The sequence below is a fragment of the Leptidea sinapis genome, chromosome 4 (genome assembly GCF_905404315.1).
Source record: "Leptidea sinapis chromosome 4, ilLepSina1.1, whole genome shotgun sequence".
Classification (NCBI taxonomy): domain Eukaryota; kingdom Metazoa; phylum Arthropoda; class Insecta; order Lepidoptera; family Pieridae; genus Leptidea; species Leptidea sinapis.
In genome coordinates, this window is record NC_066268.1 from 15,134,517 (window position 1) to 15,150,990 (window position 16,474).

General features: G+C 35.3%; 1 protein-coding gene across 2 annotated transcripts in view; it reads right to left on the bottom strand.

The window, feature by feature from the left end:
- The window catches only part of LOC126979874 (electroneutral sodium bicarbonate exchanger 1), a 52,704-nt gene that overhangs the window by 19,731 nt on the left and 16,499 nt on the right, over positions 1–16,474 (bottom strand). For both annotated transcript variants that reach the window (XM_050829430.1, XM_050829431.1), the window contains exon 2: positions 2,258–2,358. In XM_050829430.1, the coding sequence (XP_050685387.1) occupies positions 2,258–2,348 (91 nt within the window). In that variant the 5' untranslated portion in view covers positions 2,349–2,358. The remainder of the gene's footprint in view (positions 1–2,257; positions 2,359–16,474) is intronic.

Below are 16,474 nucleotides of genomic sequence, written 5' to 3' on the forward strand. Positions count from 1 at the left end.
CATTGTTATTACATCACAGATTGTATTATTCACTGTTCTTAAGCTTGCTCACAATTTATCTTGTAATTCACTTATTTATGTTACCACTAGACTCATTCCCAATAAATAATTGAGCTTATTTGTATATTATCTTGTTTTTGTTTAACAATAACTAAGGCGCCCATTTTTACTTTATTTCACTGGCGCCCTCATGTTTATTCATCATTTTAAATCAGTCATTTTAAAACATTTGTCTTATTTACGTCAATAGCGGTAAATATAAATGTCGTGGTCTTATCATAGAATTGCCGCTTATGTTCTCAATATGGCCAATTGTGGATGACAAAATCGTGAAGTGTCCATGACCTGCCTATTTCTCAAATGCGGCTACTTCATGAAATTCTCGAGCACTTAATGAAATGCGCAATTGTACAATTTGGCCACGACTTTTATAAACTTGAATGATTCTTATCATTCTATTTGGTGATATCTATGTAAGTTCGGTTTTGCCATGCAAATACCTTTTTAGATATATAGATAAAAACTTAATTATCTTAATCCGCTTTGCAATCACCTATTTTACTCTCTTATTGGCAACTCGTAAATAAAACAACGCAAATTCTAAATATTATTTCACTTATTTTGTGCTCAAATTATTGTTGTATTTCTTTTCTCTGAAATCCAATTAGGTGAAAGTATATTGTATTGCTAAAAGATGTTACGTTAGAAATTGTGTAAAAGAAATGGCTTTAAGTGCTTAAAAGAAATTGTATTTTTGTTATAACTGCTACTATTCTTTATTCGTTTTTAAGCTCTATTGTTATCATTTGTCTTGTTCCTTTAACCTTTAGGACTGAAGGAATTGATAAGTTGTATAAAACTTGATTTATTCAAGTATGAATGACGGGCTTGAAAAATAATACTTGTATAGTTACGAGTTCCCATTTCGCACTCTGTCTTTGAAATAGTTGTTGGTACAAAAGATTGTGCGAGCTACTTAAGACATCAGATCCCTCCTTTCCTTTCCCAAGATTCCCCCCCCCACACCCCTCTTATATTTATATATTATATATCTATGTATACATATCTATGTATTTATTTACCTTAGTTTTAAGTTAGTTTTTAAGTTCTAGTCATTAGTCTTAAGTTAGGTTAAGTGAAAGGTTACGATTAATATTACTTTATATCATAGCAAATAGCCAGGTTTTCCCAGTTTCCTGGATTTCCCCCCCCACAAACCTCATGTATTAGTTTTTAAGAATAATAAAGTTTTATCCCCCAACACGTAGATAGGGTTGTAGAAATAAGTTTTCTGATACCTACATATATAAGGTTTAATTGTAAATTGCTTTAATAAGAAGTTTTAAGTAATTTTGTATATATATTTTAATATCAAATATAGAAATTTGGAATTTGATTTTTTTTTGAAGACATCAGATGAAGAATGTAGCGTTTGAGAACTCTTGTACCTACACAATATTCTGAAGATACCAATATCGTGCTACGTGAAATTTAATATCTGCATACAGAATCTCAAACATACATACATATGTTTCTAGAACTAGCCAATTACATGAATAATATTTAAAAAGTAATAACAACTAAATAATAATTTATAGTTTGCTAACCCTTATACAGTAAACATATGAAATAGCGAACTTAGCGGCAAAGAATTGTTACACCATAGAATGATATTAGCTTACATCAATTGACCCTATTTTCTACCGTAGTGTTCTATTGATGCTATATATTTTGAGTTAAGTTTAAGCATCAACCGCGTGCATCGCAAAGCTGCTTGAATTTTCGGGGACTCAGTACTCTGTGAACGGCTGGATCACTTTGCTTGCTTAGAAACGTCACTTCATTGTGTGTTTTTTCCGCATTTATCACGGGGAGTGTTCCGAAGGGATGTTTCATCTGATTCCTTCCGCCGAATTCCACCTTCGCATGACACGCCACAAGTTAGGATATCATCTCCACCATCTGTATGTGTGGCGGTCCTCCAAAGTGCGGTTTTAAAGGAACCTCCTGCGACGTCTACAAAGCTGTGGAATGAGCTTCCTTGTGTGTTCTTTCCGGGCGATACGACATGGGTACTTTCAAAAAAAGCACGTAAATCTTCCTTAAAGGCCGGCAACGCTCCTGTGATTCTTCTGGTGTTGCAAGAGAATATGGCACTTAACACCAGGTGATCCGTACGCTCGTTGGTCCTCCTTTCCTATTAAAAAAATACGAACAAGTAAATGGAATTATGATTTTTCTCAATTTAATTTTTTACCTTCAAAATCCTGTTCAGTGTAATCATGGTGGTTGTGTTTGCGTGCTGCAGGATCTGGTGGGGGCTCGTCTTCATCACCTCTGGAGTCCATGCTCGACAATCTACAACAAAACAGTATTTAAATATAGTAACATATATTTTTGCTATAACAAACGCCTACACTACCTACTACCACATAGGTACGTGTAATGAATAAATGAACAATGTTCAATAGGAAATAATAGAAGAAATTGGTATTGAATATTTGTATGGGTATAATATTTCATCCATCGAAAATATAAATTTCATATTTATAATAGATATCTTAGGTAGAACTCAACACAACAAGAAACACTCTAGTCTTCTAACAGATATTCTATTTTAGTTTTATGTGTTTCATTCTTCTAAATTTGAACTTTAATTTTAATAACGTTAAAATGTTTACGACGAATCCAATTCATGATAATGCGTCGGTATTCTGTGCTAAATAATTGACTTCTTCGTTTTTTATGCTCATAAGGTTCTTGAATTTACTTATGATTTGCCTTCCTGCCTGTGTTCATATAAAAACTTGTCTATTTATAAGTTCTATAGGGACTTAAATATATAACTGACGACCTATAAAGCCCAGTGGTTAGTGACCATACCTATTGCGCTAGAGGTTCCAGGTTCGAATTCCGGTAGGTGCAAACATTTATATATTGAATATAGATGTTTGTTTTCGAATCATGGATGTTTATATGTATTTATGTACGTTTAAGTAAGTATATTGTATTAAATATATCATTGTATTGTACCCATAGTACAGGCTATGCCTAGTTTGGGGCAAGATAATTTGTGTTAAAGTGTGTCAATATTATATTATTATTATCTATATTTATCTATATATATAAAAATGAATTGCTGTTCGTTAATCTCGCTAAAACTCGAGAATGGCTGGACCGATTTGGATAATGGTCTTGAATTATTTGTGGAAGTCCAGGTAAGGTTTAAAAGGTGAAGAAATAGGTAAATGCTGCTAAATTAAATAAAAACAACAAATTTGTTTTTCCTTTGATGTGTCCATACATAATTTCTATGAGAGAATTTATTGACGCACGGTTTGACAGTTCTGCTGTGAAACAATTTCATTACGACAGGGTGCATATTTTACGAAGTAATTTTTGATTTTATGATATATTATTGACAAATTCATATAAAAGCATTATTTTATTTATTATATACAGAACAACGTCTGTCGGGTCAGCTAGTTTTAAATATTATATTACATTTACTTATGTTCGATGGCACCCTAACCTTGGTGGCAACTAGCATTTCTAGCCCCGTTTTAGCTACAGTGATCGTTGAAAAACGTGTCCTTTAAATAAGTAAGCGAGTTAAACATTATGGTTTAAAACAGGGAATTTGAAGGTGGTTTGATTTACGCCAGGACAAAGACAAATGGATGCTTGTAATGTTAAGCACAATGAGTTTACACAATTTCTGTTATTATGCAAATGTCTGTGTAAAGAAATAAGCATAATATTGTTTCAGTCATAAGTCACATCAGCATATCACTGTTGTGTCAGGACCGGGTTTGGAAAACACCAGTATAATTCCGCAAATAATTTATTACACATCGCAGCAGTCAGTTCTATCTATCTTACTAGGTAGTCATATAATATACCTACTAGGTACTTGGTAGGTAGTAAATAATACAGATCCCCATTAGACACCAGCACAGCCTTTATCGCTCAGTTAATGAATGGATCAAATAATCAATTATATCTATCTACTAGTGGACCCAACAGACGTTGTCCTGTACACATGTTTTAAATTTGAAAAATCGGTCCAGCCGTTAGGAGCAGTTCACTAACATACACATGAGCAGGAGAATTATATTATATGGGCGGAATTGAGAATCTAAACCAATCTCAAATTCACTGAAACAAACAAAAAAGTCATCCAAATCAGTCCAGCCGTTTAGGAGGTAGTTTAATTGTGAATCTAAACCATTTTCGAATCCACCTGAAGACACACACCAATCTCAAATTCACTGGAACACACAAAAATATCATCAAAATTGGTCCAGCCGTTTAGAAGGTAGTTCAATTGTGAATCTAAACCATTCTCGAATCTACCTGAATACACACAGAAAGTTTCATTGGAATCGGTCCAACCGTCTAGGAGGAGTTCAGTGACATACACACGCACACAAGAATTATATATGTAAAGATATTATGTCCTAGGTATATTGTCCAAGCCGTGATATTACAATTTCACTAGTGATGTGAATCCGTGACATTACTATGTCACTAAAACAAGGCCGTTAATTTGTAAGAAATGAAGCCGATTGACAATCTATCGATTAATTATAATATCACTAGTGAAATAACACGGCTTTGACAATATACCTGCGACATATACGAGTATATGCCCCAAAGGATTATTCTCAAGTGATGTCAAACAGTGTCATAATAATTAAAAAACAAGAATGAATGAACTTGTAAACACGCAGTTTATGTAAGATTAAGTTTTGTCATACTCGACCTTAGCGTATGATTTATAAGGTCGAGATTCCCTTAATTTGGTAGGTACCTACCGAATTCTATCAATCTTGCGAAAATTCAACGAGATCTTCGTAAGATACACGAAGTTGGTAAACAGTGAAGGAGAGAGTTTACCTGGAATATGTCCCTCTCCCTTTCTACCCCCAATAGTAAAAGGTTAGGAATTGTTTCGAAATACATGAAACATTTACAAGATTTGTACTTTTAATATTATAAGCTGACATTAACCTTCGATTAGAGAAACCTTCATATTAAGCGCCGTGGCAGCCTTATAAGTTGCTTGTTACCTGGCGTGACTGTCAATGTTTAGTGCAGATATAATGTCACGCATCTAATTATATAACTTAGCTATATTTTGAGGTGTCATACATTCCGTACATATGGAATAGTTACTGTATTAAAACATTCCATCCCGTCAACTTGTTATGTTTCAAAAACCTTCACTTTTGGGATTAAATTTATTACACAAATAAAACTTATACGAACGATACGTCAGTCCAACGGTTCGCTCAGTTGGTAAGAGCGCTCGCACGGAATGCAAGAGGGAGCGGGTTCGAGTCCCGCATCGTTCATAAAATTTTGTTTCCGATTTTATTTGTGTAATAAATTCCATCCCGTATTGCTACATGTCCCATATCTGTACTGTTTTTCGACACTTTCCACAAAGTAAAGAAATGTTCATCTCGACCAAAGCGGCACGGGTGACTGGCGAGGTATGCGGGGGTACTCACACACCCACAAGGCGAAATAATAAACTGATATTAATTTAATTTTTTTTTTTATGTACCTGTACATACTACAATTACTTCGAATGAAAACTAAATATGTGTAAAAGTAAAAGTAAAAGTGGTATCCTTCATTAAAATTACTAATTTTAGTATACAAGCATGGTTTGATAAATAGTTGGAACGATGCGCTTAAAATATGCTACTGCTTTTTGGGCATCCATAGTGTTAAGCGTCTTCTATTGCAACCTTATTTTGTGCCCCATATTTCTACACAGACACTATGAAAGTTGAGAGTTATGTAATTCGCGTATGGAAGTTTTGCGTTTTTTAAGTAAAAACTTCTTTAGGACGAGAGTGAGAGAGAGTGAAAGAGAGACAAATGAGACTGAGCTGCCACACTCGGCTGTGTAACGGTCGATCATCTTAAGTCTGCTTGTGTCGTAATCGCGATTAGGCGGATGTACACTCGCAGAAGGTAATACGCTAATCTGTCAGCAATTGCCTCACATCATCCTCACAAATTCCTCAACCACGATTTCTAGAAACTTCTATACTCTAAAAAACTTTGCAAAAATTTAATTATTACAACAACACGTTGCAATACAATAATAAACATAACAAGTAAACAAAATTACTCCAATAGAATGAAAACAATTAATTTAAGCAAATCAAGACGTTACTGGTTAAAACATAAAATAAGATGTTTTTAGGCGATAGAACTACCTTTCTTGTCGATTTATATCAGATGAATTACGTTAGTCAATCAATGTAAAGTTCATAATTAAAGATCACTTGACCCGCCTATACCCTACTTGAACAAGATCAATTTGACTTTGGTCTGTAAAGAGTCTCGTGAATTGAATCAAAACTTCCAAGGTTATCGATTTCCGTATCGAAACACAATTACAGTGAGCCGCGTTCCTATTTGATGGAAATGGAAAATGATTATTCATTAATTTATTCCGTGGAAGTTAAATTTGTTTGCAGTTTATTTATTTTAAACAATAATTAAGGATAATTTTCTTTCTTAACTTATTTCATTATTTCTTAACTCGGATGGGCAGCGTTCGGGAAGCTCCGTAAAATGTTCTAGTCCAAAATACCACAGTGTCTAAAGACGGAGGTTTTTAAATAGTGTGTGTTGCCAGTGATGACATACGGAACGCAGACGTGGTCGCTATGGGCCTTACGAGGAAGCTCATTGTCGCGCAGAGGGCATGGAGAGGGTTATGGCTACCGACATAGCCCAGATGGTTGCGAAACTGAAGTGGCAGTGGGCAGGGCACATAACTCGATGGATAGGTGTCCGTCGGGGCAGTAAAGTTCTCGAATACATATCGCATATCGGAAGACGTAGTTGGTAGGTCCCCCACAAGATGGATCTGGTCAAGATCGCCTGAATAGGCTGGATGAGGGCAGCGTAGGACCGATAGTCATGGCGATCTTTGGGGGAAGCCTTCATCCTGCTGTGGACTTCCGGCTGAATTGACTGATGATGACAAGCATTACTGTGTTTCGATATAAAGGGCGCCGTACCTAACAATACCGCTCAGACTTTTGTGTTTTTCAAGAATTTACTCTGCATTTTACATATTTGGCAGGATATCACTTACCATCAGGTGAACGAAGGTTCAAAGATATTTATTTTACCCGTACGACATGAAGACACAAAGTGCCACTTGGATATGTCCACAACAAACAAAAATCGAAACTTATATCTGATGAGTTTACCTATTGAAGTTCATGGCAAAACTTAATGTCTACTGGGAAAAGAACTGCAAAGAAAAACCCAGCATAACAAAAATACAAATTTTGACTGGTTGCCTATGTCTATAATGAACGTCTTACTCGTCTCGTCTTCTAATAAAAAAAGTTATGCATTAAAAAATATATTACATTTTTTGATGATTATTAATTCCCACAAGCGTATCGAAGTGATGACATTTCACAAATTTATCAGTTTAATAATATATATTTGAAAAAAAACAATGCAATGCAATATTAACAATGTTGAGAATACTTATTTATGACATATGAAGTTGAAACTATCAGTACAAGGAAGTGTACCAAGAAAACTGGTAGTATTTCCTGGTTGGAGATAACTAGGCTGATTCATGAGCCGTAATAACTCCTAGCGCTTGGGTTTCCAGTAGTAGTCCTGTTGAGGCACGTAGATAGTACTTTCTACATTCTTCTTCACGCTTTTTGGCCCCATGGAGTAAGTTTCTCGACGCCAAACGGCACAAAGATGTAAGACTCACTAAGATCGACATTGTGACGTTTGATATCTTCGGCCATCAATGTAGCAGCACCAACTGCTTGGGTATGGGAAGGTGCCAGAATCGGCATTGATGTGGTTCATCTAAGTTAATTCCTAGCCGGAGTGATACGCATATTGACAATGTTATATTAGCGCAATTAAAATCGGCGCAGAAATCAACGCTTATACCAAAAGCCCGTGTCATTTTGTTTCACGATCAAAAGACAAGAAGACTCTGTTCTGTCAAATGTAATCAAAAGATTACCAAAGGGCGACTTAAACATAGGTGCGACCCATGCCTTTCACACTTTAAATCGTTTTAAAATTTTGAATATTTCCGATATTTAGCCAAGCACTTTTAGCTTCGTTAAAATACGCAATCGCTGAATTATCTAGTATATGATTTACAATTCCAGCAACCAAAGGCTACCCACTACGAACTGAAGATAGAAACGCTTAACGTTACGAGTGCCCAAACCACCAGACCTTATTGGTATAGAGGCTTGAGACCATACACCATGGAAGCGCGCAATTTAAAACGGGTTTTAAATATTTTTAACAGATATAATAGATAGAAAATTCTAGATTCACCATTATGGAAGGAATTGATTTGTCGCGGTAAAGGCCACAACAAATTATTCATGATTCAATCGTATTCAGTATATTTGCATACTTCGAACCAGATATATCGTAGAACATGTTTACGTACGTTAGCATAACTGTCAGTTAATTGCTTACTTGCTACTAAAGTTGAAACTAAAATTTGATACTTATTTTTTTAATTGCATAGATTGAACAAAAATGCAACATTTATAATTAATGAAACAAGAAAACTAATTAAAAGCTGCTCACAGATACAATGATATACAATGAGAAATTAATTTAAAAAACATTTTTTACGTCATGTAAGCTTAAAAACTTTTATGAATTATTTTCAAATCTCAGCAATAAATAAAAACAATTAATATGGCCAAGAATCCAATTAAGCACTTGGGAAATTTAATTACGTTTGCTTTAGACCGACCTAACTTATAGTCCAAGGGTTTCAGATCTGCCAGTCTTCAGCTCTTGTAAAGTACGGACGTTGACTTACAGCCAAGCTTGCAATTCTTGCTGGAAAGGCCTAGGTAAATTTAAAAAAAAGCGCATTTGCTAAGAGGTTTCACAACACAATCCTGAAACAATCTCTTGATACACTATGATGGAATTCTTCATTTTATTTGTTTGGAGAGAGTGGCTATTTGACCAAACCTGGTGGGTGCTAGTAACATCGCGTCTAGAATCGATCTACTGTGTTCGCCACTCATACTTATAGCTCGTCGTCAAGCCCTGCTGCCTTTATTTACCGCTCGACGCGAGTATTACAAACATCACCTGGGAGCAGGGTATAGTCGCCAAGGATGGTGTTACGCTTATGCATTAGTGGGCCGCAATCCCAGAGGATATGAAAAGGCGTTTCAACAGACTATAGGCAAAATCTGCAAGTTTTTACAAAAATAAAGCTTTGTGACTCTCTTAAACAACCATGACTGACACAGGATGACCATGTTGCATTTTTTCGACCACTTTTGAAGCTTCTTTAGAGCTATGAGCGTATACTTTGGCATTTTTCTTATTGTAATGCTCTAATTGTGAATTTTATCCATTACTGAAAGCGATATTTCTGTACTTTTCAGTACAGCAAGCATTTTGAATGAGCAAATCTCTCGTAGGGATTGATTAAAGGCATGTCCCTTATATCAACCGTAAGTTCCAAGCTTCAGATTTTCATTTAAAACGCGACACTTCACTTCACGCTTCGCTGGGAGAATTATAAAAGGAAATAAATTAAATTTCAGTCATCTTATTACAAATACAATAAAAAAATAAACCATAACATAGTGGCCATAAAATATCTAGGATAAATTTCGCATCGAATGGTGGTAGTTTCATGTCGATACGATCAGTGGTTTATGCGTGATTGAGCTTCAAACAAAGACCATTTTCATTATATTATATATATTTTAGGTGACGCATTAGATGTTTCTCACGGCAGTATAATATTATGTTCTATTAAAATGGTTCAGTGAATATGAACTCGATTAAACAGACTCTGTTGGGTAAGAATTACGAACCCTGTTCATCTTTCCTATTCCCGCGATAGATAGAATATATTAGATTATACATATTATCTTATTTTCATGAATTAATCATTCTGGGTGTTAGGGCGGCGATGTGGTATGACATGCGATATATTTTAACCTTCATTTAATATTCCAGCTACTTTAATGAACGCTGAAACGGTTACGACCCTAGACTTAGAATATAGTAGCGTAAAGACAACCTGACCTTGACCAAAAAATAACTACACTAAAAGTTATTTTCACAAAAATGGGACAAATGGTTCCTAAGACAGATTTTCTGTATGTATTCTGCTGTATTTTTTCTGTATGATTTCCCCATACTATCATAGTTAATAAGAGCACACTGTATAATTAATAATAAGATTACATTTAAGAAGATAACACATTTCTCTTAATGTGTTAAATTTAAAGAATTAAACATTTTGACTGTTGCTTCTCAATATATTCTTAATAATGTTCTATATATTCATAAACACATTGAGGAATTTGCTAGAAACTGTCATCATCATCAATCATAATGTTAACACGAGGAACAAACATAAACTCGTTATGCCTACTACTCGGCTTAGTCGAATTAGTAAGACTTTTGTGGGGCGATGTATATGCTTTTAGAACATGATCCCAGAAAATGTTCAGAACAAAAGTATTATATTCAAAAGAATTGTTAAAAAACATTTGTGAGGATAAAAGTTACTATAACATCAATGACTTTCTTACTGACTCCACAGATTGGGAATGGAGCGACCGCCCTCATGCTATTATTAGTTTAATTGTACAATATTACTTTGTAAACATATTATTTGAATAAAAAGAAAGCCCGCTGCGTTTGCTGCGCCCATTCTTCTCAGGCCTTCATGGGTGGTAGTTTTTGACTTTCAATAAGTGATGTCACATCCTATTTTGAATAAAAATGTTTGAATTTGAAGCGTCGTTGAAATATTTTAATGCGATTCCGTACGAAATTTACACCTACACAAAAAGTTCAACGATAATTTCCTTGACTAAATAATCAAAAACGAAAACGTAATGACTTATATGAGCTGGGGGTCTACTCTCTTTCTCCGAAACGAAACTTCGTAAACGAACGAAATTTAAACGAAGTTTCGATAGTGACCCTACTCTATTTTGTGTTCGGACACATCGACGAAGTTCGGAACCATAGACAATATTCGTGAACGAATGGTGAACGATTGGAATGAACATTATTTTAAGCCAACTAATTTGAATAGTTCTATTTCATGCCAACGTTGGGTAGTAAGTAATGACAACCAAAAATATCTGTATTACAGACGCAATGTAAACATGTCAAATTAGTACTTCAGTAGGACTACTCTAATTCAACGAAAAACGATGTTTCCTACTACGGTCCCATTCGTTTCGAAGTATCCTCCCGAACGTCATTGCTTGACATTTCGAATTTATAAACCTACTCTAATTCATTTACGTTCCGAACGAATTTGAAGATGACAGTTGTTTGTTCGGAATTTTAACGTCAATTTGACGAAACCAAAGATGCATGCCCTTCGACCTTCCTGTAGAGCTTGAGGTGAAGGCGCAGCTGATTGAGAGGGGACCCGCCTGCTTCATTCACATTGGAATTCGTCCTCGGTGAACTCGGGAATATTAATACCACCCTTGATACATAACTAATTTAACATTTATTTTATTCTGTAGTTTCCTACAAGCTCTTAAGTAGGGAATTTCAGTAATATTAAATTGATTTCATAAGCGGCGTCGGCTTCTTCTATGTTCTTAATGTTCTTCACGTAGAGCAGCCTCGATTATTAGCATTCTTGAAACCATTTCAAGCCAATTTGCAACAAAATTCACACAAACGAAAATCATTCTTGAAAAACATCTTTGGTTTCGCCAAATTGACGTTGAAACTCCGAACAAACAGCTGCCATTATCATATTCGTTCGGAACGTAAATGAATTAGAGTGGGTTTATAAATTCGAAATGTCAAGCAATGACGTTCGGGACTATACTTCGAAACGAATGGAACCGTAGTAGGAAACATCCGAAACTTCAATCGAAACTTCGTTTTTCGTTGAATTAGAGTAGACCTACAGGTTAGTTAAATTCATGAATTGACAGACATACTAACTATGTAATTGAATAAGAATTATTTGAGCATCATATCAACGTTATGATTATAATATATTATATCTATACATATAAAATGATTTGTCATGAAGGACTGACTGTTCGATTAACACACAGCCTAAACCGCTGATTGTAGAGACCGAGTCCTTTGTATGCATCCGTTAAGAACAGATTTTCCGAAATTCTATCCCCAAGGGAAGTGAAATTGGTCCAGCAATAAATACCCAAGCTTCTTGAGGTGTCCGGTTGATCCTGCCATTGAGAAATCTTCCTTTTTTTATCGTAAATAATTTTTAAGAATTATTTCACTGATAAAACTTTATTTATTTGCAGTGTTACACATAGAAATTTGTATGATTCCTTAACTTTACTTTTAACTTTACTAAAGTAAGGATTTGAGTTTATTTGTTGCTAATGCAACATGTTATGCGTAGATTGTATTACAATAATGTTAAATGCTGAAGCTGTAATTTTTTATTTAAATAAGAGTGGCAACGAGTTCCGTGCCACTCCTTCTCGCTAAAGTTCAAATTATCCGCAGTGGTGGTAAACAATAAAAAAATCTTTAATTAAATATGTAGATTGATGACTGGTTTCTGCTCGAAGTAGTTAAAGAATATAAATTTATACTAATAATATTATCAATAAAATATTTAAAGCGGGTTTTGCTGCTATATAAAAAATATTTAAAACAAAATTATGGAAGAGAAGAAGACCCGGAAGTTATGAGAATTCGCCAAAACTCGTTTTCCCAGAGATGAAACCTGGATAGGAGAGGTTTTCGTCCTAAAAACATCTTCGAGAAGTCATTTTCGAGATACATGAAATGTACATTTAAAAGAATTCTCGTTTATTGAAGTAAGATTTATTGTCATCCATTTTGTTCGGTTCATAACTGCTTCTCCCTCGGGGCAGACAAAAACAGTTTCAGTGTCTGTGTTAAATGAATGTTAAATTCGTGTTATAATTACATTTTCATTTAATCCATTAGGAGCGGTGTCTGCGACTGTGTTCGTCTAGATATCGGTTACAAGTTAGCGCATATCATATTATTTATCTTTTTTATTTGTAAACCGATTGGAAACAAACACTATATCTAGCTTTAAATAAATAAATCAAATTCAAGCACAGGACCTAAATAAATGCAGGTTTTTCGTGTCGGAGGTCAAGTCCCACTTTTTTTTGTTTTTTATGAAAATAAGAGACGAGACGAGCAGCACGTTCAGCTGATGGTAATTGATACGCCCTGTCCATTACAATGCAGTGCCGCTCAGGATTCTTGAAAAACCCAATAATTCTGGGTGGCACTACAATTGCGCTCGTCACCTTGAGACGTAAGATGTTAAGTCTCATCTAGAATTAATTTCACTAGCTACGGCGCCCTTCAGACCAAAACACAGAAATGTTTACACATTACTGCTTCACGGCAGATATAGGCGCCGTTGTGGTACCCATAATCTAGCCGGCATCCTGTGCAAAGGAGCCTCCCACTGGTAGCTGGGTTTAGGTCGCTGCGCCATAAGAGTAAGTAAGTAACAATAAAACCAGTCTCTTCATCTTGATTTGCATAACCTGAGTATGATTTGTATGAACAATTGACAAGCAAACTCAAGAAAAGATAGATTACAGCTTTCATCTCTGGCACCTTACTAAACACGGATTTTGGCATAATCTGCTACAAGTGCACGGCTGGATATAAAACGGTCTCTCACATTGTAAATGGGGTTAATTTTATACCCAACATTTTGAGCGGCATCACAATTGCGCTCGTCACTTTGGTGCACAAGATGTTAAGTGTCATTAGTCCAATATTTTAACTAACTCCGGCGATCTTTGAACCAAAACACAATAGTGCTTGCACATTACTTGCTTCACGGCAGGAAAAAGTGTTGACTACCATGTGCGAGTATTGCAAAAGCAGGTTTGACTGCTGGGCGAAGTGCTGTCATTGCCTTGAATCATTTATAATTTTTGGCCTTTATAGTAAATATAGTGTTGCCAGTGATGACTTACGGTACGCAGACGTGGTCGCCAACTGTGGTCCTTATGAGATTGCTCATGGTCGCTCAGAGGGCAATGGAGAGGGCTATGCTCGGAGTTTTCCTGTGAGATCGAATCAGAAATGAGGAGATCCGTCGGAGAACCAAAGTTATCGACATAGCCCAAATGATCTCGAAACTGAAATGGCAGGGGGCAGGGCACATAGTTCGCCGGTCAGATGGCCGTTGGGGTAGCAAAGTCCTCGAATAGCGACCACGTACCGGAAGATGCAGTGTTGGTAGGCAAGATGGACCGAAGATCTGGTCAAGATCGCCGAAATACGTTGGATAAGGGGAGCGCAGGACCGATCATCGTGGAAATCTTTGGGGAAGACCTTTGCCCAGCAGTGGAAGTCTTCCGACTGATGATGATGATGATATACTATCATCATCATGCTTCCTTACACTGGCAAACAGACAAAACCTCTGCAATATTGATGTCGTTGATTACACTCTTGATGGCGTTGAAATGTTCATTGTAAAATATCGGAGCTTCGATCAAGGTACCCCAACGTGTAACCACTTGCTCGAGAGGTAAAGGGACATTTGGCAGTTTTTCTTTGTAGGCCTTAATACGTGCCTTATTATTATTAATGAGTGATAATAATAAAGTGTTACTTATATGATACCAAGTAAAACCTACGATCTCACTACTTTTACGAACATTTTAAAGACACTAACTTTCAAATCTATCACTCCTGACAAGATCAACAAAAATATTGCATTAGACAAAGTTAATGATTCTGTCGAACTCGTGAAAATCATCGAACAGGAAACTGATGTGATTGGTTTATTATACAACATGTGTGACTGCAACAACACAGTTACTGATATTGATTTGTTATAAGGCTTAGTTTACATTACGGACTTTTGTCGCCAGCTATGAACAGCCATATCGCTTGTAACCGACAACTACGATAATATCCGCGATATTTATATAGGGTGGTACTTAATATCCCATTGCACAAATTAGGAGGTAAAAATATTGTATTTGATAGACCTTTAGTACACGATTATAATTATACCACTTATAATACAAGGTAATGCACCGTTTTCAAGAAAATAACGAAAAAAATTCTAACCTAAAACGGGTAAAACACGTAAATAAAGCGGTACATGAGATGGTGCATAACCTTGTAATAAGAGTGGTATCATTATAATCGTGGACTAAAAAGCTCTATCTAAATACAATATGTTTTACCACAAAAACGTGAAAAACCCTCCATTTTATATAGTAAATAGATTTGCAGAGCTTAATATATTGCTGCTTTAGAGCAAAGTAAATGCTACACATTTTGGGAATGCTTTTACCCGAGATTGCGAGAAGGTGAGTTAAAATTTTTTTGATTTTGTAAATTACACCAAGTAATGGTGAATAGATCCGATTTAAAAAAATATAATCGTTTGAGTAATTAATATATATATATATATATATATATATATATATATATATATATATATATATATATATATATATATATAGCAACCATTAGAAGTGTGAAGAAGTGATATATAAGTTGAAGTTAAAGTTCCCTTAGCTACATTAAAATGTTTGTATCTTTCATTAGTAGATTCAATTATGAGCTCTTGATAGTTATGGTCTTACATTTAAAACGTATATTGATAAAATCAATGCATTGCAAAAAAGGTTTTTAAAATTACCTACTTATTAACAAAAATACAAAAGCTAAATGTAAAGGCAACTCAAAGTTTTTTTTTATTTGTAATATACTCCGAATAAGTAAGAAGCACAAATACCTATTAGCCTTAAATAACCATGACTCTCAAGATCATAGCATATCCTTTATTAGTCATAATCATGGCACCTATTCGATGACCTCAGCCAAACTTGAAGTATCTCGAGTAAACAATTACTTTGGCGATAGAACTTTAAAGAAAGTAATACCATATCTGCTTAATAGTTTGCCAGAAGACATCCGACGGGAACCAAACAAAAATAAATTTAAAAAACTATTGATTTATTATTTATTGTTGCAGTAACACCAGTGGGAGGCTCCTTGGCACAGGATGCCGGCTAGATTATGGGTAGTACAACGGCGCCTATTTCTACCGTGAAGCAGTAATGTGTAAATATTATTGTGTTTCGGTCTGAAGGGCACCGTAGCCAGTGAAATTACTGAGCAAATGAGACTTGACAACGTATGTCTCAAGGTGACGAGCGCAATTGTAATAGCCGCTCAGAATTTTTGAGTTTTTCAAGAATCCTGAGCGGCACTGCATTAATGGGCAGGGCGTATCAATTACCATCAACTGAACGTCCAGCTCGTCTTGTCCCTTATTTTCATAAAAAATCATAAAAAGTAACTTAAGTAAGTTTGAAGATTTATTTTATGAGACTCGCTTGATCCTGTAGAAAAACTGTGTAAACAGTTTTACAGGACTTTGTATTATTTTAAGAAGAAACTGAATGTT